General features: G+C 36.8%; 1 protein-coding gene across 1 annotated transcript in view; it reads left to right on the top strand.

The window, feature by feature from the left end:
* The window catches only part of ttll5 (tubulin tyrosine ligase-like family, member 5), a 140511-nt gene that overhangs the window by 88862 nt on the left and 30874 nt on the right, over positions 1-20775 (top strand). The window contains 1 exon segment of the mRNA XM_048190347.1: positions 2298-2416. Coding sequence (XP_048046304.1) covers positions 2298-2416 — 119 coding nt within the window.

Raw genomic sequence — 20775 nt, 5'->3', positions numbered from 1 at the left:
GGTGAGAGGACACAACCTTGTGGAGAACCAGTATTCATAAATTGTTTAGGTTCCCACACAAACAAAATCAGTCTAGAGAGAAATCTATAGATAGTCTTTCAGCCAAAACAGTTGGCAAAATGTTATTAACGGCAGAAGAAAAGTTTGATTTCTGGAACCCTCAAGATGCGAATACACAATATGCAACAGTGTTAAAATAGCATCATCTACTCCCTTATTGGGCTGATAAGCAAATTGAAACGGATCCAATAAATGCTGCTGTGTGTTTTCCACTATATACAGTACAGTCCAAAAGTTTGGAACCACTAAGATTTTTAATGTTTTTAAAAGAAGTTTCGTCTGCTCACCAAGACTACATTTATTTAATAAAAAATACAGTAAAAAACAGTAATATTGTGAAATATTATTACAATTTAAAATAACTGTTTTCTATTTGAATATATTTGACAAAGTAATTTATTCCTGTGATCAAAGCTGAATTTTCAGCATCATTACTCCAGTCGTCAGTGTCACATGATCCTTCAGAAATCATTCTAATATGCTGATCTGCTGCTCAAGAAACATTTAATGTGTACAATATTTTTTTTCAGGATTATTTGATGAATAGAAAGTTCAAAAGAACAGTGTTTATCTGAAATCTAATCTTTTGTAACATTATAAATGTCTTTACTGCCACTTTTGATTGATTTAATGCATCCTTGCTGAATAAAAGTATTCATTTCTTTAATTTCTTTTCAAAAAAATAAAAATAAAAATTCTTACTGACCCCAAACTTTTGAACGGTAGTGTATAATGCTACAGAAGCTTTGTATTTCAGATAAATGCTGTTCTTTTGAACTTTCTATTCATCAAGGAATCCTGAAAAAAAAAGTACACAACTGTTTTCAACATTGAAAATAATCATAAATGTTTATTGAGCAGCAAATCAGCATATTAGAATGATTTCTGAAGGATCATGTGACACTGAAGACTGGAGTAATGATGCTGAAAATTCAGTTTTGCATCACAGGAATAAATTACATTTTCAAATATATTTAAATAGTACACAGTTATTTTAAGTTGTAATAATATTTCACAATATTACTGTTTTTTACTGTATTTTTAATTAAATAAATGTAGCCTTGGTGAGCAGACAAAACTTCTTTTAAAATCATTAAAAATCTTAGTGGTTCCAAACTTTTGGACTGTACTGTACCTTTTAACAAGCCTTTCGCAATATTTAAACACCAAATAAGTCAATGCAATTGAACGATATCACCAAGTTCTACTGGTTTGTTAATTTTAGGAATGGTACTATAGTGAAGTTTTCCATAAGGTTGGCACTACATGCTGGTCAAGAGACTTTTGAAACAATGAAGCAAAAACTGTGGATAATTGCTCTGCACAGGTGTTAATACATAACCACAAATATTATATGTACTTTTTGTAACATTATTTTGACATCAGCTTCTGTAATAGAAAAATTATTAGTCGATGTCAAAGTATTTTCTTCATTTTTATTTCTCTCTTCATTATTCCCCTCGTAACGAGAAAATTGCATTGCAATACAAAAAGGAAAGCAATTAAATGTTAAAGAAAGGAGAGTGGTTATAAAAAAAAACTACAAGATCAGTCATTTTTCTGTCCTGCAGATGCAGAAATGTGAATTAAATACTGTGCGGTCAGTCTCCATCCTGATCTTTACTACTGTCTGAGAGCTCAAGTAACTCGTACAAATAATGTGCCGTTTAGCATCGAGCGTTTCATATCTGTTGACAGAACTGCAGATCAGAAGCTAAAATCTGCCTTCTTTCAAAATAAACTCCTTCAGTGAGGTCTTAAACACCTGCCTCTGAAGAATGTTTGACATTTCCCGTTCGCCCGGCCTGACGCTTAAACAAACAGATGAGTGCAGAATGCGCAGGTCAAGCTTTTCTAGGTCAGTCGGCTTTTAGGTCTGCCTGAATCCTCGCTGAGTTTTGCTGGTGTCATGGCAGCAGTGATTTAATAAAATCAGGTCCACTTTGCAGCTTATTCTGAGCAGTCAACAGGACGGCAGGAAGAGGAAATGCCTCTGCACAACGCCAAATGCCTTATTCAGAAAGGCATGAATAATAACTATATAATAATAAAAAAAGAAAAATACTGAATAATAGAACAAAATAAATGTATGACTGATCGTTCAGTAAGATTACAGTGATATTTGAACAGAAAATGTGTCGACATGATTTCTGCCCGTCTGTGACATGATTTCACAGAGTGTGCTCATGTGTGTCACAACATCCCTTTCATGCCGATGATTGTTGTTTTCCTCACAGCTGACTAATCTGAACCTGTCGAATGGGCTCTTCAGCAGAGGGGGTCTGACATTGGCTCCTGGGGTCCGACCTGGACCCGTGAGAGCAGTGCACACAGACACGGCCCCTGGGAACTCTGGGTAAGTGTTCATGCACCCTTCTGTACTTTTGGGCTCATTTCTGTTGTGTTTCTCACATCACAGTGATTCAGATATGATGTCTTGTTTTGTGTGTATTTGAGCGTAACTATATATATTAGACACACCATGCCAGTAATTGTGTTCTCAAGTAGCAGTTCTTTTCTTGCTATTGCAATTCTGTAATGCCATTGGTATGGCTGGTATGTCATAACTCACATTTATTGATATAATGCTTTACACAATACATTTATACTGTTTCAAAGCAGCTTCACATCAAAATAACAGTGCTAATGTTGTACAGTTGATCAGTTATGAATCGAATTCAATTTCTGCATTAAAGCAGCTCTATAGAAGTGTTGATTCAGTTCTGTTCAATAACAGTGTCGATGTTGCAAAGTTCATCAATTATGAAACGAGTTCATGAAAGGTGAGTGACAGATAAGAGCGATTGGCATGGTTATGTATAAATGAAGAGTTTGGCTCCAAAACGCTATAAATCCATTTTGATTAATTTGAGTAAAAATGTGTTTTCTTTACCAAGAAAGCGGCAAGATGAAAACCATTATTTTCTGTTTCAAACTTTCACATTGCATCTTTTGGTTATAAAAACATAAAAAATTCAAATCTAGATTTTAATTTTCACAGGTTTATTATAAAAACGGATTATTTTTTTCCCAAAATGCAATAAATCCATGACATTTTTTTTTTTTTTTTTTCAAAATTAATGCAATCAATATAAAAGTTATTTTTCATATTGAAAATGCACAACAAAGTAAGTTGATTCACATATATGACAGCCTCTGAACTTTATCAATACTAATCTTATATACAGGCATTTGACTAAAAATAAATTCAGTTGTCGCTCCCAAAATGAATTCAACGGATCATCTTGTTAATGTTATAAATTAATTATTTGTCATTACTGATTAAAGAGTATCTGGCGCCACCGCACGGTTAAATGAACACATTTGCCGAATACATTGGTATTAAAAACGGCTTTTAAAAACTGTTCATTATTCAGTTTTGGGGAGCGTGACAGAAGTTTGATGCTGTCGTGGAACAAGAAACAGCTGCATTTTTCCTCCTCCGACTCGAGTGCCTCATCTTCTGAATCTCCTCACGTTAATGATTACATTTCGATGACTTGCGTTTCTTCCCCACCACAGGTTCATCAATGGCATCAAAATTATTCATTTTTCTGTTTTTGTTGATCACAAAGTACAAAGCAGATAAGGAAAACTAGGATGCCGGGTGTATTCAGAGCACCGCCATTACTGTTTACAGAGCGTGGAATGATGCGCTGTGATTGGTTGAGTGGATATATCACGTTCTGCAGAGAAACGTGCTGTTTTGGAAAGAAAGGGAGAAAACATGACAGAATAACATGATGGATATCGCATTTAAAAATGCTGTTTATCATGTTTTGGAACCAGACTCTTCATATGTTGATATGTTTGATCTTGGAGGAATAGATCTACTGCTGCTGTTGATGCTGCAGAGCAACTACAGGACTTGCTACTGCCAATACATACACAACACACTGCTGTGAGTAAGTAAGACATGCTGCTGCTGTACAATGGCATACATGAACTACACGTAGCTGATCTATATTGGTGGAGCTGGAGAAGGTGGAGGGTTTCTGAAAGCTCATTGGTTCCTGTTGTATCAGTAGCCAATCAGCTGTGCCCTATAGATAATGATGTGATTACAAGCAGATTGATTTAAGGACCTGTCAACCTGCACCATCTAGAGTTTCATGACAGATCTTTGTGTTCTTTCTTACTAGTGCCCTCACTTCATCCATGCGTCTTTTCAGAAATTCACAATCTTTTGAAACTGGAGCATTTTGTCAAATATTCACAATAGGGGTGGACGATATAACGGTAGACACAATAAAATTTGACAATGGTTGAGATTATGGATTAATCATCTCTATTGCAGTTATATCCTGCATTGTCATGAAAGTTTATCCTTTGCATGTGTTTTTAAGACTTGCCAGTTTAAGATTTCAAGTGATTTTAAGCCACTAAAGCGCAAAGAGGCGAATGAGAAGCCAATTTTATTTTTCTGAATTCACTTATCTGACAGATGATTTTCAGTGCACATGTTTAATTGCTAGTTCTTCCTTTATTTGTTTTTTTGTGCTTAAAATGTAAAATGCATACAAATATATGTCAAAATGAACATCTTGCCAAATATTCATTTAAACACTGTTGATTATGTCTTAAGTGAATGTGCGCTAAAATCGGATGCATGTCAGATCTGCATCATGTGCATCAGATCTTAAAGTGACAGCAGCCTAATATACCTGCTGCAGTCTGTGTCATTAAAGGATTAGTTCACTTCAGCATTCAAATTTCCTGATAATTTACTCACCTCCATGTCATCCAAGATGTCCATGTCTTTCTTTCTTCAGTGGAAAAGAAATTATGGTTTTTTAGGAAAACATTCCAGGATTTTTTTTAAAATTATATTTACATATATGTTTTAGAAAATGACAGATCATTTCTCTAGATAAGACTCTTATTCCTCGTCTGGGATCATGTAGAGCTCTTTGAAGCTGCACTGAAACTGACATTTGAACCTTCAACCCGTTGAACCCCAGTGAAGTCCACTATATGGAGAAAAATCCTGGAATGTTTTCCTCAAAAACCTTCATTTCTTTTCGACTGAAGAAAGAAAGACTTGAACATCTTGGATGACATGGAGGAGAGTAAATTATCAGGAAATTTGAATTCTGAAGTGAACTAATCCTTTAATGTTAATTAAACACCAAAAGACAGAGAAAATCACTCACTGCTCTTGACTGAGTAACTTTAGTAGCTTTAATAAGAATCGGTGTATATTTAATTCATACAGTGAAGATGCCAGCAGTTATCACTCTGCAGCTCTGGAAAAACTAGTTTGCTGCTGAAAGAAGTGTTAGTAAGGCCAGCAGGGGGTGCTCAGACTGAGGTCTGTATGGGTTCTAGAGCTCCAGTATAACGATGGGGAAGACTATACTGTCAAAAAGCACCGTCCTTCAGATGAGACGTTAAACCGAGGTCCTGACTCTCTGTGGTCATAAAAAAATCACAGGATGTCCTTCGAAAAAAGTAGGGGTGTAACCCCAGCATCCTTGCCAAACCTGCCCATTGACCTCTGTCCATCATCATGGCCTCCTAATTATCCCAATATATCATGACTGTCTTCATCGCTTTGTCTCCTCTCCACCAATAAGCTGGTGTGTGGAGGGCGTTCTGGCGCAGTATGATGCTGGTGGATGCTGCACATTGGTGGTGGTTGAGATTCCACCATTCCATATAGCACTGTTTCATTGATATGCCTAATTCACATTGATTTAGATGTTAAAGGTGAACTCAGTAATGCATTAAAAAGGAGAAATCCAACATTTTGCAAGGGACTGAATGAAAAAAAGAGCATTTTATTTATGTTATGAAATGGAGAAAAAGCTGACAAAAGGCAACAAATTGAAAGATAAACAGCTCCAGTATAAAATGGACTACTAAAAACTTCCATTCCCTTTTTGAGCAATGTTGCTGGACAATGTTGCCATCAACAGGCAACCTGGTGAGACACAGGGCAACTAATTAGGGCAACGGACAGTCGGCAGCAACTAATCAGAGAGGAGCAATCTATTGCCAACCCAATAAATACTTTAATATAAACACTTGTTAGGCACTTTATTTCAACTTTTAAAATATTTTCTTTTTTTTATTAAATATAAATGCCTTTCCGATCTGATTTGTGATAGGAAAAGTTTGGCAAAAGGCGGATTCAAACTCAATTGCCTCAAAAGCTACTTTCACATGCCATACGCCCTACAGCTTACACCACTACAAACGTTAAAAGGAATGCATCTTTTTAGTATTTAAATGAAAACATTCGATGGCTACATTACAGGCTACGCACGTTAAATTGGACACCTGTTGGTATTTTAAGCATTAAATGAGTTTCACGCTCCTTTTCTTTGCTCCACTGCCTCTGAGAGGCCGCCATGTTGAAGCCGGTCACGTGATTGGCTGCTAGCAATCTGATTGGATGATCTCAAAAAATTGCCCACAACCAATCTAAAGTATCCAGATAGAAATGTGTTGCTCATTCTCAATGAGAAAGTGCCCAAGCAACATTGCTCGGCAACTTTGCTCAAAAAATTGCCCCGTGTATCATCACCTTAATGGTGCGTTCACACCAGACGCTTGAACATTTTGAGTTTACTTCGCTTCATTCGTGCATGAAATTCACTTCACAACAGACTCGAATTTGCGTCATGAGAGGGGCTCTCCCTCTCCTATAAATATGTGTCCCTCAGACTCTCCCACTTCTTTCTGCACACTTCCTCTGAATAAACACATCAACTCGTCAGCGGCAAATTAGTTGTAAAATACGGCGAATAAGTTCAATTTGATGGCTTTAGCTAGCTTGTAGTCTCAATAAATATATATATATATATAGCTCAAATTGAGTAAGAGCGTTTTTTACAACTTACCAGATCGTCCGACCTCCTCACTTACTTTCTTCCAAGCAAGATCCTTTTTATTCCTGTTTCTATAAAAGTACGATGGATCGTACAGCTCCGGGTATCTACATACAGCGATGATGAATTTGTCCTCCATTGTTGTTTTCTGCCTCCGCTCGCTACGTCGTAATCACATCACTACTAGAGCAAACTCCTGATTGGTTAACCCTCTGTAGTCTGAGGCTGATTTGGGGCCTGGAGAAGTTTTGACATGCCCTGACATTTGTGCTCTTTTCATTTGTTCATAAACACATTAATGACACAAGTGTCATTACACTGTATTCAACACAAACTATGCTACCATAATATGTGAGGAACATGTATGTACATGTTTGTGTTTTTGAAGGAATAATGTTTATGCGTGGTTATTGAAAAAACAAAAAACTTAAGTCACTGAAATAAGGCCAAAAAAAGTATAGTAAATCTGTGTTCATAAGACTTCTGGGTATTGGAGATTGTAGACTAGAGTTTTTGCTTCAGAATTATGTAAAAATTATGCTGCCTACTCCTTCATATAAAACAATATATTGATTTAGTTTTTGTAAGTCACTTTTTGTCAAGAAACACAGTATGCATGGAGGCGTGAATGATCATGAATAATGGGCCATTTTCACCTGAGAAGACAAAAGAATCAAATAATAATGACCTGAAATGACTTGCATATTAATGAGGCCTTTCAGTCAGGTAGGGTGTGAAAAAACCCTCTGTAATCATGTCTCAGCTCAATTTAAAATAATGGTATTCTATTATATTCTTTAAAATATAATGTATTTCTGTGATGCAAAGTGTCTGAACAATTATGTTACCTCTATGGCATTTCATATAGGCTTTTAGCTTAAAGCATGCACGTTTGGAGAAATATTGATGGATTCTTATATGTTTATGTCAAATTTCTATACAGAGGAGTAATATTTATTCTATATTTATTCTATATATCATCACTATGAGTGCTGGATACAATTCATACTTGCAGCCGGAGGGCGCTCTGTGCACCTTTAGGCCACAAATCCATATAAAGAAGAAGAAGAACCAGGAACTAACTGCATGTCTTCTAGAGTTCACTAACCATGCTTTACAACAGCGCTTTAACATCCAGATAAACACTTTTCAAGACAATAAATACACGATTGAGATGACGTATGCATGTATTGACTGAATTTGCGTCTGAATAGCGCTGGCTCCGTGGGCGTGGCCGCATTAGCGGATAATGAGCTGAATCACTGACTTCTGACATGGCTCTCTTTTCATACAGATTACATAAACACAGAATGTTTGTTTTCGATTTGACTTACACGATTTAAAACCTGACATTTCAACGTTTCTTTAGACATAAGTCTCATTTTTTTGTCATTCGTATTCACTAAGTTACACTTCATTTTCTGAGAACTATCAGATTGGACTTCGTTCAGAGGGAGACGAGAGATCACGCATCATGTTAGTTTTCTTTATTTTACAAAAAGCACAGCATTTTGTTTTTACTCTGAGTGTACACAAATAAAAGAAGATATTCCACAGATTAAAATGGTGTATAGCTCTTAATTGTATGTGCAACATTGACGGAGTATTTTGAGTCTCTTTCACACTGGTAAGAAAAAAACGCGGTGGTATCGCCGGCGATACCTTCAAACCTCAGAGTGTTAATGCGGCTCAATATTATTCTAAGGCCCTGTTTACACCTGCTATTAAGATGCATTTTGGTTGATCGGATCACTAGTGGATGACACTAGGTGTAAACGGGGTCTAAATCCTTTTAGCTTGTCCACTTTTGACCACTTCCAGAGGTAGTTGAAAATGCATTTGACCGGATTGCTTTCATAGTGTAGACACTCATGTGGTCGAATGTGTTCGAACAGTGCAAAAGACCATCTACTCTCCACCTACTGAACTAATGCGTGGACATTATGGGAAGCGCTCTAGCCAGACGGGATTTAAACTTTGTCGGCTGAAGATCCCAGTTTGGTCTTGCTGCTGAAACGAAAGCTGATGCTCTCTGTATGTTTTCCCGTCATCTCCGGTCGCGTTCATATGTAAATTGTGTGAGATGATTTCATCCATTAGATTGAAAGATCCGAAGAAGCCCATACATTTACCCGCCCATAGACTCTCCCCTCGAAGAAATCAGGACAGAAGTGGTTGAAAGAGGACAAAAGATACGGAATAAAACACCAGGTGTAAACGAGAATGCATCTCCATCATCCACTTGTGATCATCTCAACCAAAACGCATCTAAGACTATATATAATCAAATAGAGGGCATATTTATCTGTTCATTTTGCTTAACTGTGCAGTTAGAAAACACCTTCATCTTTCTCAATAGTCAACAGTCAGAACCACAGTCTAAAGTGCTTTATTAAAGGGTGAATTAGTATTCTGTGAACTTTTTCAGTGTAATCATCTTTAGATAATTTTAGAGGTGTTTTTGTGGATATTGGCCAATTGGTTGAAGCAAATCATTCAACCTTACAGGCCAGTTTAATGGCCTCTGAAGAATCTTTTAAGAGAGCCGAGAGTCTAAAATTTGGTGTAGACGTCGTTTTTATAGAAGCATTTCTAAACTACCTCCATGATCTATGACCGTATAGTGTGCTTTCTAGAATGGTGTTTCTGAAATCAGTCCCGTCCCGCTGTATTTCCTTGCCCTCTGTGTGCGGACACATGTTAAGCTTGGCCGAGAGTTTGACACTGCGGTAGACCAAGTCATAGGGGGTGAAAGACTGCTCAAGTTCAAGTGTCATATTATCAGAGCTTCTGACCTGTACTATCACAGCAGGATGAACATCATGAGCCTGAAGCGTGTTTCTCCAGGCGCCGCAGTGGAAGGGTTAAACACACGCCGTTTCTCCTGTATTTTTACAGTGATATGCGAGTGACAATCTCAGACACTTTGGCCCTGATCTCCCTCCACTGTTTTTCCAGTCCAACCCTTCCTTATGTATGGAACTGTCAGGGAATTTCTGGAATGTCTGGCTTTTTCCCTTTTTAAAATGTTTTTATTTCCACCAAAGAAAGAACAGCCGTTATATAGAATCTGTAATGCTAATGGCGGTGTGGTTTTATGGTGATATCTAAAGCAGACGGTCACTTTTACCAGCGTTCTCTTTCTGATGGCTGCGTTTGGTTTATCACTGCTTTGCTTCAGTATGTCAGGGCTCATATTTAAGAGCGCAGCTCATCGCTAATATTAGGACTTTTTCCATTACATTGACTGTAAAGCGGTGGAGGGTGGAAAAGACGTTAAACAAGGATTCAACTGTGCTGCTGCAGTCCTTTCCACTGAGATTAATGGCCAGTTAAATATAATAGTTTGGGGATGAATGGTTAGAAAATGCTGTTTCTTTTCCCAGAAGATTCTGCCCATCTGCTTTTGTTTGCAGCGGAAGATTTCATTCCTGGTCAAAACGTGGCATGCCGTTTGTTAGGCATCTGGCTGGAACTTTCCGCTGGCTACTGTGTGCTACAAGCCAAACTACAGGAAAACCAAAGCAAATTCTTCTGCCGTTATCCTTCACCTTGTACTTTACTGCTAAAAAAGTGATTTTCTTAGTATTTTTGTCAAATATCTAAACATTCTTACATCAAGATACATTTGCTTGAGAGGCAAAATTAAATAATGTTATGTTGTTTTCTGAAATATGTATCAAAATTAAGTGAGTTTAAGCATAAAACAAGATAAAACACATGTCAATGGGGTGAGAAAGATAAACGTAATTCAAAGGCAAACACGTTTATTTTTCTGACCCCTCTCATTTTGCCTCTCAAGTAAATGTATCTTGATTTAAGAATGTTTTCTGATAAAATAAAAAAAATAAAAATAAGAGGGTTTAAGCTTAAAACAAGAAAGGAAATCTGTTAATGGGGTCAGAAAAAATAAACTTAATTCAAAGGGAAAACAAGATAATTTTCCTGACACTGTTGGCAGATAATGGGCCCTATAATACACCCGGCGCAATGCGACGCAAGGCGCAGCGCAAGTGTGTTTGCTAGTTTGCGTCCGACGCCGTTCGCGTTTTCCCGTTCAGCGCCACGTCCTTAAATTAGTAAATGCATTTGCGCCAGTTAGTGCGCCCATGGGCGTGCTGGTCTAAAAAAGAGGTGTGTTCAGGCGCATTGCTATTTTAAGGAGCTGAAAATAGACTGCGCCATAGACCAAATCAAACCTGGTCTAAAGTCTAAAGTCAATGGCGCAATATTTTTTTGTTAGAGCACGTTGGTAGAAACTGCGCCTCTGGGTGCGTCCACAGTGCGCGTTGACTTTGCTTATTACACACAGGGATGCGCATCACACAAACATGCCAAATATTAAAAACAAAAGGATTACAGTGTAAAAGAATATTATTGTGTAGGCTACATAAATATAAAAATGTAATGATGAATAGTCATTGCATGTATTACAATTAGGCTACCTATTTTCAATTCAGCCTATTACAGCTACTTATAATGATGAACGAATATATATATATATATTTTTTTGTTTGTTTTGTTTTTTTGTTTGTTTAACTGACTCATCGCGCGGAGCTATTTGAAAGGCTGCATCCAACGCAGACGACTGAAAGATTGACTGGCCACTTAACAGGTAATTTCAGCAAAACATCTGATGCCAGAAGACGAGGACACAATCACTGCTAATTCATCCCACGCCGCCTTCACCTCGGGAAGCTTTGGTGGATTCCTTCTTGTCCCGTAGATGATTTAACTTCGCGCACAAGCAGATCGGTTTCTTCGCTTGAAAAGCGTTCAGCTTTTCCGCCAACAAATTCCGCCATGTAAATAGCAATCCGCCATGGCGCGAGCGCTTCTCGCTCTTAAAGGGAATGGGAGATGACACTCTGATTGGTTTATTGAACATTACGCCCATTACTCATTAAGAGAATAGGGACAACCCATTTCAAAAATGCGCCCCGGCGCACGGACCGTTTTTCCGTCGTTAAAATAGCAAAAGTGGATTTGGACACGCCCTGAGTGCACCTGCGCCGTACGCTTTACACTTTGCGTTTAGATCGTTAAAATAGGGCCCAATAATTCATTTTTGAACAAAAAAACAAGACTTAATATCTTATTCCATTTTGCCTCTCAAGTAAATGTATCTTGATTTAAGAAAGTTTTTGGTAAAATTGTCAAAATTAAGTGCTTACTATTTTAAGTTTATGCTTAAACAAGAAAAAATAAACATTTTTACCTCTGAATTGTTTTTTTTTTTTCTTTAAAACAAAATTTAATATCTTGTCATTTTGCCTCAGAAGTTAATGTATCTTGATTTAAGAAAGTTTAGATATTAAGTCTTGTAAAAATAAAAATAAACTTTTTACCTCCGAATTAAGTTGATTGTTTTCTTGTTTTAAGTATAAACTAATTTTTTTTCTGAAAGCAAGACTTAATATCTTGTCATTTTGCTTCGCAAGTAAATGTATCTTGATTTAAGAAAGTTTAGATATTAAGTCTTGTTTTTTTTTTTTTTTTGTGAAAAATAAAAATAAACGTTTTACCTCCGAATTAAGTTGATTTTTTTTTTCTTGTTTTAAGTATAAACTAATTTTTTTTCTGAAAGCAAGACTTAATATCTTGTCATTTTGCTTCGCAAGTAAATGTATCTTGATTTAAGAATGTTTATTAATAACAATAATTATAATAAGTTTAATTATATAGTGCTTTTCCAGAGCTCAGAGCACTTTACAATCAAAACATAAATACAAAAAAACAAGGGGATACGAGAAACAATGCAGTATGCATATCAAACATCACAGACTATCATGGCAACGGAATCAAATGCATGAAATATACAAATATCTGACCAAAAGTCCATGCAGCAGAGTAAAAATGTAGAGGAGAATCTAAAAGGAACATTCATTTAATAATGCATCATCATATCTGCTGATATACTGCTCAGTGCAGACTCAGTGCTGTCTTTAATGTTTGGGGGCTTTTTTGAGCACCTCCTCCACATCCAAGATTTTGGGGCCAGTGGTCTGTGCCAAACATGCTGAAGCCGTTAAGTGCACTGTTGTCAAAGCCAAGGGGGTTCAAGCGTAATGGCTTTCAAAGAGAAGTAGGGACCTTTGAAGTTGCCTTAGCCAGGAACTGCCAGGTATGCTGGATCAGCACTTCCAAACCGTTGTCCTTCCCACCAGCTCCTCCCTTCACTGTACTGCAACGTTTAGTCTAATGCTAATGAAGAATGGCCATTTGCTAGCCGAACCCAGCAGCTGAGCGAACGGTTGGGTTATTATTTTTCACATTAGGTATGTGGCAGCGTTGTCGTAAGCCTGAAATATTTGGGTAATTTTAGTTCCACTTGGACGGCTGTTTCAGCTGCCTCTTTTCTTGGCTTCGGTAGACATTCATTTCCAGTAAGTTATTGGTACCACTTGCACATGATGATGATGATGATAATAGACGTGGTTTAGGATGGTAATGGAATGTCATAATTATTGAATATTTAGGTTTTGGATTGTGTCATAGGCTGGAAGAATGTGGCGTCCCACTGAGCAGCTTTACCTTGGCTCCTCATGCCGACCATAGTATTTCAGGATTACTCCCATTGACGGCCTTTAAACTTGTGCACACAGTCGTATATATCGACGGCTGCTGAGGTTTATTAGGATCAGCTCGCTCAATTCAGTGTCAGTATGTGAGCGACTGATTCATGCGCTGCCTTTATTGCATCTGTGTTGAGGAGTGATAATACAGTGGTATTATGAAGGCGTTTATTTGTAATTAGTACTAAATGTTAAAGAAAAAAGCTTTCAAAAACGTTCAAACTGTCTGCATCTCAGTGCCGGCCCGGCCATGTCACAGCACATCACTAAAGAGGTTGATTTATGATGGCAATAATCGACTGCTGCAGTGATGACATGTTTTTGTAGGCCAGAACCCATAAATGAGTTGCAGATAAACTCATCTACTCAGTAGTTGCTTTCACAGGCTTGTTGTGTTTTTGATCTCAAAGTATTCTAACGTTCATGGATAAGACTGAAAGAGTTGTTGAAGCTTTATGATGGTGATGTTGAAGTCATGTGACCGTGGTGTAGTTCGTTTAGCTTTTTACTTTTAGCGATTGTATTTTTTTAAAAGCTATGTTCATTTCTGAAGATTATCATGATGAAAAAAAAAAAAAAAAAACATGCAAGAATCAGAAACTTCTGTTTGCCATTCCCCGCAATACTCCAAAAGCCAAATGGGAAAATATGCTCCTGACCACTTGCCCCTAACCTGGAGCCTGGACCTGAGAAATGATGATTAAAAGGATCCCACATTCAGCAGCCCTCCTCAGGTCTGGAGCCAGAGACGTCTCCTCCTTAGTCACTCTTGGGGGATTCTGTCACTCCCTTCTGACTCAGCGTTTCTCTACCTCGAGCTCATCCCTCACAGTAGGAGGAACGTAGAAATACGGTTCAATTTAAAGGGGTCATGAATTAAAAAGTAATTAATTCCCTGATTATTTGACATATAAGTGGTCATTGTACAGTAAAAACATACCGTAAGTTTCAGATCTCAAAACTTGTTGTTAGTCCAAAAACAGCTTTTATTAAAAGCAAGCCGCCAAAATGACTCGTTTTGCTCTGTTACATAGAGAGGAATACATCAGCACAAGACAGAGATCAATGCCTACTTCTTCATAATTACCTCTTTAGCCCCACCCACAGACAAGAACTTCAGCAGGATCACTGGACTAAAATAACATTACCTTCCAAATGACCCTAATGTTAGAAAACACTTTATTTAAAGGTGACGTTGTTACATATGTTACATTACTTACTATAGTAATAACAGTGAATACGATATTAAAGGTGCACTATGTAATATTTTCTGTCCGCTAGAGGCCTATTCAAAACAAAGGCGTAGCTTGATGATGGCAAGCTTGAGCGCGGAATCTTGGGACATGTGGTCTTCACCTCAACGGACGGTGCAAAAGAATAGGGATAGGACTCGGGAAGAAATCATGCTCATGGATGTGATTATTAACGTTACTGTAGTATGAAGCAGAGCAGGAGCGAGTGTTGTGGAGCTGAACGAGGAGCTGGAGCGATTGATCAACACACGCCTCACGAGCAGCTTCTGCTTTTCCGGTCATGAGTATGAGGTAACGCAGCTCTGTTTATCATATTAGATACATTTGAGAGTGTTGAATAATGATGTTATAACGTTACTCTGTGCGTTCGCTCGGCGGCTGCTGTGAGACACTGTTACACACTGCAGTAAGACAGATCGATTTTACAATATCATATTAAATGCTGGATGATTGTGTTGATAAATGACATGCAATTAATTTTAAAAACATATTGTTTGATGGAGAAAATGCTGTATTACTGTTACTAAAAATAAAGCTGCATCTGATTATGCTATGTTAGCTACTTCACAAAATAGTGTTTTTCTCTGAGGCATGGTAAAGCACGGTACTCACAAAACATCAAGAAAACTAGAATTAATATACGTGTTGAGCTATATAACAATAATTCGTTTTCTGTCTATAAATATATCAAAACAGTTGTTCCCTTGTCTATTAAAACATGTAAATATTAAAGCATCTTTGGTGTTTCCATGGTTTCTACAAAATAAACCGGAAACCGAGGGTAACGCGGGTATGACGCCATTGACAGGCGACTCCTCACACGTCCCGCAGCCTTGGTTAAAACTGCAATTTTCTCACAATTTACAAATAGTTGCAAACATTTGGGATATTGTAAGTACTCAACTGAACAAAATATATAACACTGGCCTAGTGGTTTTTGGATATTTTACTGCAAAAAATATTACATATTGCACCTTTAATTATGCATAAATGCAAGGAGCTAGGGTTAGGCGATATGGCCAAAATAATTATTACAATAAGATCTTTCATATCAGTTGATATCGATAATTATCACAAAAAAAATTTAAATCTTTATTTCTTTCCATTTTAAAGGTGCCCTAGAATTAAAAATTGAATTTACCTCGGCATAGTTAAATAACGAGAGTTCAGTACATGGAAATGACGAGTTTCAAACTCCATTGTTTCCTCCTTATATAAATCCCATTTGTTTAAAAGACCTCTGGAAAACAGGTGAATCTCAACATAACACCAACTGTTACGTAACAGTCGGGATCATTAATATGTACGCCCCCAATATTTGCATATGCCAGCCCATGTTCAAGGCATTACACAAGGGCAGCCAGTATTAACGTCTGGATCTGTGCACAGCTGAATCATCAGACTAGGTAAGCAAGCAAGAACAACAGCGAAAAATGGCAGATGGAGCAATAATAACTGACATGATCCATGATATCATGATATTTTTAGTGATATTTGTAAATTGTCTTTCTAAATGTTTCGTTAGCATGTTGCTAATGTACTGTTAAATGTGGTTAAAGTTACCATTGTTTCTTACTGTATTCACGGAGACAAGAGAGCTGTCGCTATTTTCATTTTTAAACACTTGCAGTCTGTATAATTCATAAACACAACTTCATTCTTTATAAATCTCTCCATCAGTGTGTAATGTTAGCTTTAGCCATGAAGCACCATCAAACTCATTCAGAATCAAATTTAAACATCGAAATAAATACTATACTCACATGATCCGATGCATGCATGCAATATGCATGACAAACAGCTTGTAAAGATCCATTTGAGGGTTATATTAGCTGTGTGAATGGTGTAAATGCACTGTTTTATAGTCGAGAGCTCGGGGGGCAGGGAGTGCGCGATTTAAAGGGGCCGCAGCCTGAATGGGTGCATAGTTAATGATGCCCCAAAATAGGCAGTTAAAAAAAATAATTTAAAAAAATCTATGGGGCATTTTGAGCTGAAACTTCACAGACACATTCAGGGGACACCTTAGACTTATATTACATCTTGTAAAAAAACATTCTAGGGCACCTTTAAAGGCAGATTTTTGTTGTGGAAACCAGACCATTAATTGTGGTTTTACCCTTTACCCTTTATTGTCAGAACATGACAAACACTTCACATTTTTGAATTCTTTACACCTTTTCAGTCATTTTTCCTTAACAACATAAATATCTTAATCGAAATTTAATTTCTATGTTTCTGCATGTGCTAGGTTTGCGTTGCCTGATTTTTATGGCACGTGTCTTTGGCACGGTTTGCATTGCAGGCTGCAATATTAATAATATTACATGTTTTGTCTCTTAGAAATGCACATTTGACACTACTATGGTAAAATGTAACTAAATGGTTTCTATGGTATTTGTATGAAAACCGGTAGCCTAAGAACATTTAGTATACATGCACAAATGCTATAGCTTAATCACAAAAAAAAGATACTTTAATTATATTCTATTACTCCTTTAATACATGTCTACATTAATAATATAATAAAATTCCATATCAATCAATATCCCACATTTCTGCCACAATACCATGGTGCAGTTAGTCTTACTACAGTAAATCCCTGGTAAATGGGTAAATGGGAAAGCTTTCCTGTAGCTCAGTGGTTAGAGCATGGCAATAACAATGCCAAGGTCATGGGTTCGATCCCAGGGATTGCACATACTCAGATACAAATGTATAGTATAATGCAATGCAAGTCGCTTTGGATAAAAGCATCTGCCAAATGCGTAAATGTAAATGATGACATTTGTAGATTGAAAAGCCTTCTGATTGTATTTTTGCGCTCAGTGTTTCTCTTGTTATCATTTTATCGAGGAAAATTATATAGTGATAATTATTATTGTTTTATCATCCAGCCCTACAAGTAACCAACCCTGAGCCAAACCCTAACCTTAACTCTACAGTAGATAAAATGATAGATGACATCTATATTGGCTAATGTTGATTAAGTGAACAATTAAGTTCAAAGAACAATGATCAAGCACATTGCATGTGTGTGAGCTATTTTTCAGTGGCATTCAGAATGGGATCTGACTTTGATTCATCGATAAAGTAGTTTTCTGTGCTGAGAGCTGTCACATAATTCAGACTGACCTCTGTTAAAACAGGAGTAGCAAAATAGCTATTTTACTGCTGATAGAAAGGTTTCTTACACACATGTCGAATTTAAGAGGTGGAGAGACTAAAAATAGTTGTAAAGGATACAATGCTGCCCTCATTTTAATAAAAGCTTTTTATTCACCTTAATTGGACCCAGATGGCTTGGGGTTCACAGGACTTTCCTCTGGTTGGCGAGTGAGAAATTCCACCCCGGGATAACAGTGTTGTGTTAATGAGTCAACGCGGACGCCAGGGGCACGGCACGGCACGCTGGAGCCCAGCTCAAACTGCAGGCATGCATCAGCAACATCTCAATGCATTTATTGCACTGTTCCCTGAAACGCTGAATTATTGTATGGCACTAACAACTTTCTGAAAGCAGACCTTTCTTGCTTATGGGGTTCATTTATGTGTGACCTCATGATTTTATATGCTGAGCAATATGCTGAAAAGAAGTCAAGAATTTTCAACAAAATATTATTTCATTTATCATCATTTTTCTTCACTGATAGCATGTATTATTATTAGTAGTTCCGAAGAGATTACAATTGTGTCTAACAGACAATGGCTTGCATTGCCGTGTTGCTTTTCATATCAGCATGTCAGAAAGTTAGCGCATGCATACGACTGACACTAATAGTGAAGATCCCACGTTCCTCAGATTTATTCTGGCAGTTCACTCTTATTGTTTATTGTGGAAAGCGTGTTTGCTCTACTGGTATTGAAGCAGATGATGAAATGTCAACGGTCTGTTTGGAAGTAGCTATGCTGATGTTCGGGTTGACACGGAGGTTTGTGTTGTAGATGTGGTTGAGGTGGCGGTCATTTGAGCTTGTGTCATGGGTCACCAATTGTTTTTCCAACACAGAAACCGTTATGAGAAATGAGAATTGCATGGGTGGACGGTTCTTTTCACATGACTTTGTGATCCCGAGTGTCTTTGGCTATGCTGTTCTCATGTAGCCTGTTGCACAAGAACTGCTTTTACTGGTGTTTATGGAGTTATTCCATAATAATTCACTTCTGTATTTACATTAACATTTACATGTTTACCAGATGCTATTGTCCAAGGCAACTTACGAACAAAGAATGCAGCCACATAAGCGAATCATACTATGGAGAATTGCTCCAGAATTGCTTTGAAAAGCACAAAAGTGTGTTTTATTTGGAGTCTGATAACGTATATATTTATTTATGAAGTATTCTCAAAGTATTTTTCAAGTTAAACTTTCATCTAGTATGGAAAATGTCTTTGGTGCATGTGGGCCGAGCCAGAATGTTTTGTCTATGAAAAACTACAGATATCTACAGATAACAGTTACATGATAACATATAATATTTGCTCACTAAATCAGTGTGTTTAGCTTTCGTTTTATGTGCCATGAAGAAATTCGGTTACATTCCTTACATTATACATGATTTTATTCATAAGCTGATTATAAAGTGATTAATGACACTATTGTCTTCTGTAGAGGGGCTTTATGGCTGAAATTGCATGTTTCATAATTGAAGTACTTTGCAACATGAATACTTATTTTCCTGTGTATTTCACTGAAAAAAGGATATTCTTAATCAGTGTTTTTGTTTTGTTTCCAGTACAGATATCTAAACATTCTTAAATCAAGATACATTTACTTAAGATACATTTACTTTGTTTTCTGAAGAAAAATAAAAAGATCAAAAATGAAGTGACTTTATGCTTAAAACAAGAAAAAATGAGGTCAGAAAAATAAACTTGTTTTCCCTTCCCTTTAAGCTTCACAGCACTGCGAAAAATTATTTTTGTCTTGTTTTCCAGTACAAATATCTAAACATTATTAAATAAAGATACTTTTGCATGAGAAGCAAAATTATTTAAGATATTAAGTTTTGTTTTCTAAGATAAATTATCAAAATGAAATTACATTGTACTCGAAACAAAACAAACAAACAAAAAAACTGCCATGGGGTCTGAAAAATTAACCCTCTGTAGTCTGAGGCTGATTTGGGGCCTGGAGAAGTTTTGACATGCCCTGACATTTGTGCTTTTTTCAGTTGTTCATAAACATATAAATGACAAAAGTGTCATTACACTGTATTCAGCACAAACTAGGCTACAATAATATGTGAGGAACATGTATGTACATGTTTGTGTTTTTGAAGGAATAACGTTTATGCGTGGTTACTGAAAAAACAAAAAACTTAAGTCACTGAAATAAGGCCAAAAAAATATATTAAATCTGTGTTCACAAGACTTTTGGGTATTGGAGGTTGTAAACTAGAGTTTTTGCTTCAAAATTATGTAAAAATTATGCTGCCTACTCCTTCATATAAAACAATATATTGATTTAGTTTTTGTAAGACACTTTTTGCCAAGAAACACAGTATGCATGGAGGCGTGAATCACCACTGAATAATGGGCCATTCTCACCTGTGAAGACAAAAGAATTGGATAGTAATGAGCTGAAATGACTTGCATATTAATGAGGCCTTTCAGTCAGGTAGGCTGTGAAAAAAACCTCTGTGATGTCTCAAGCTCATCATGATAAATGAAACATACAGAAAAATATTATTACAATATAAAGTAATGGTTTTATATTATACTTTAAAATATAATGTATTTCTGTGATGCAAAGAGTCTGAATATAGGCTTTTAGTTTAAAAGCATGCACATTTGGAGAAATATTGGATTCTCATATGCTTATGTCAATTTTCTATACAGAGGAGTTATATTTATTTAATATTCATTGTCATTACTATGAGCGCTGGTGTTTTCAATTCATCCTTGAAGTCGGAGGGCGCTCTCTGTGCATTTTTTAGTCCACAAATTCATCTAAAAGAAGAAGAGGCTATTCCATGAATGGAGTTTCCAATTCATACTGCAGCCGGAGGGCGCTAAAGAAACAAAAACTCATCTAAAATTCATCTATAGAA

The sequence above is a fragment of the Megalobrama amblycephala genome, linkage group LG5, assembly GCF_018812025.1.
Source record: "Megalobrama amblycephala isolate DHTTF-2021 linkage group LG5, ASM1881202v1, whole genome shotgun sequence".
NCBI lineage: Eukaryota > Metazoa > Chordata > Actinopteri > Cypriniformes > Xenocyprididae > Megalobrama > Megalobrama amblycephala.
The sequence above is the reverse complement of the archived record's forward strand: the minus strand, read 5'-3'. Positions and strand labels throughout refer to the sequence as shown.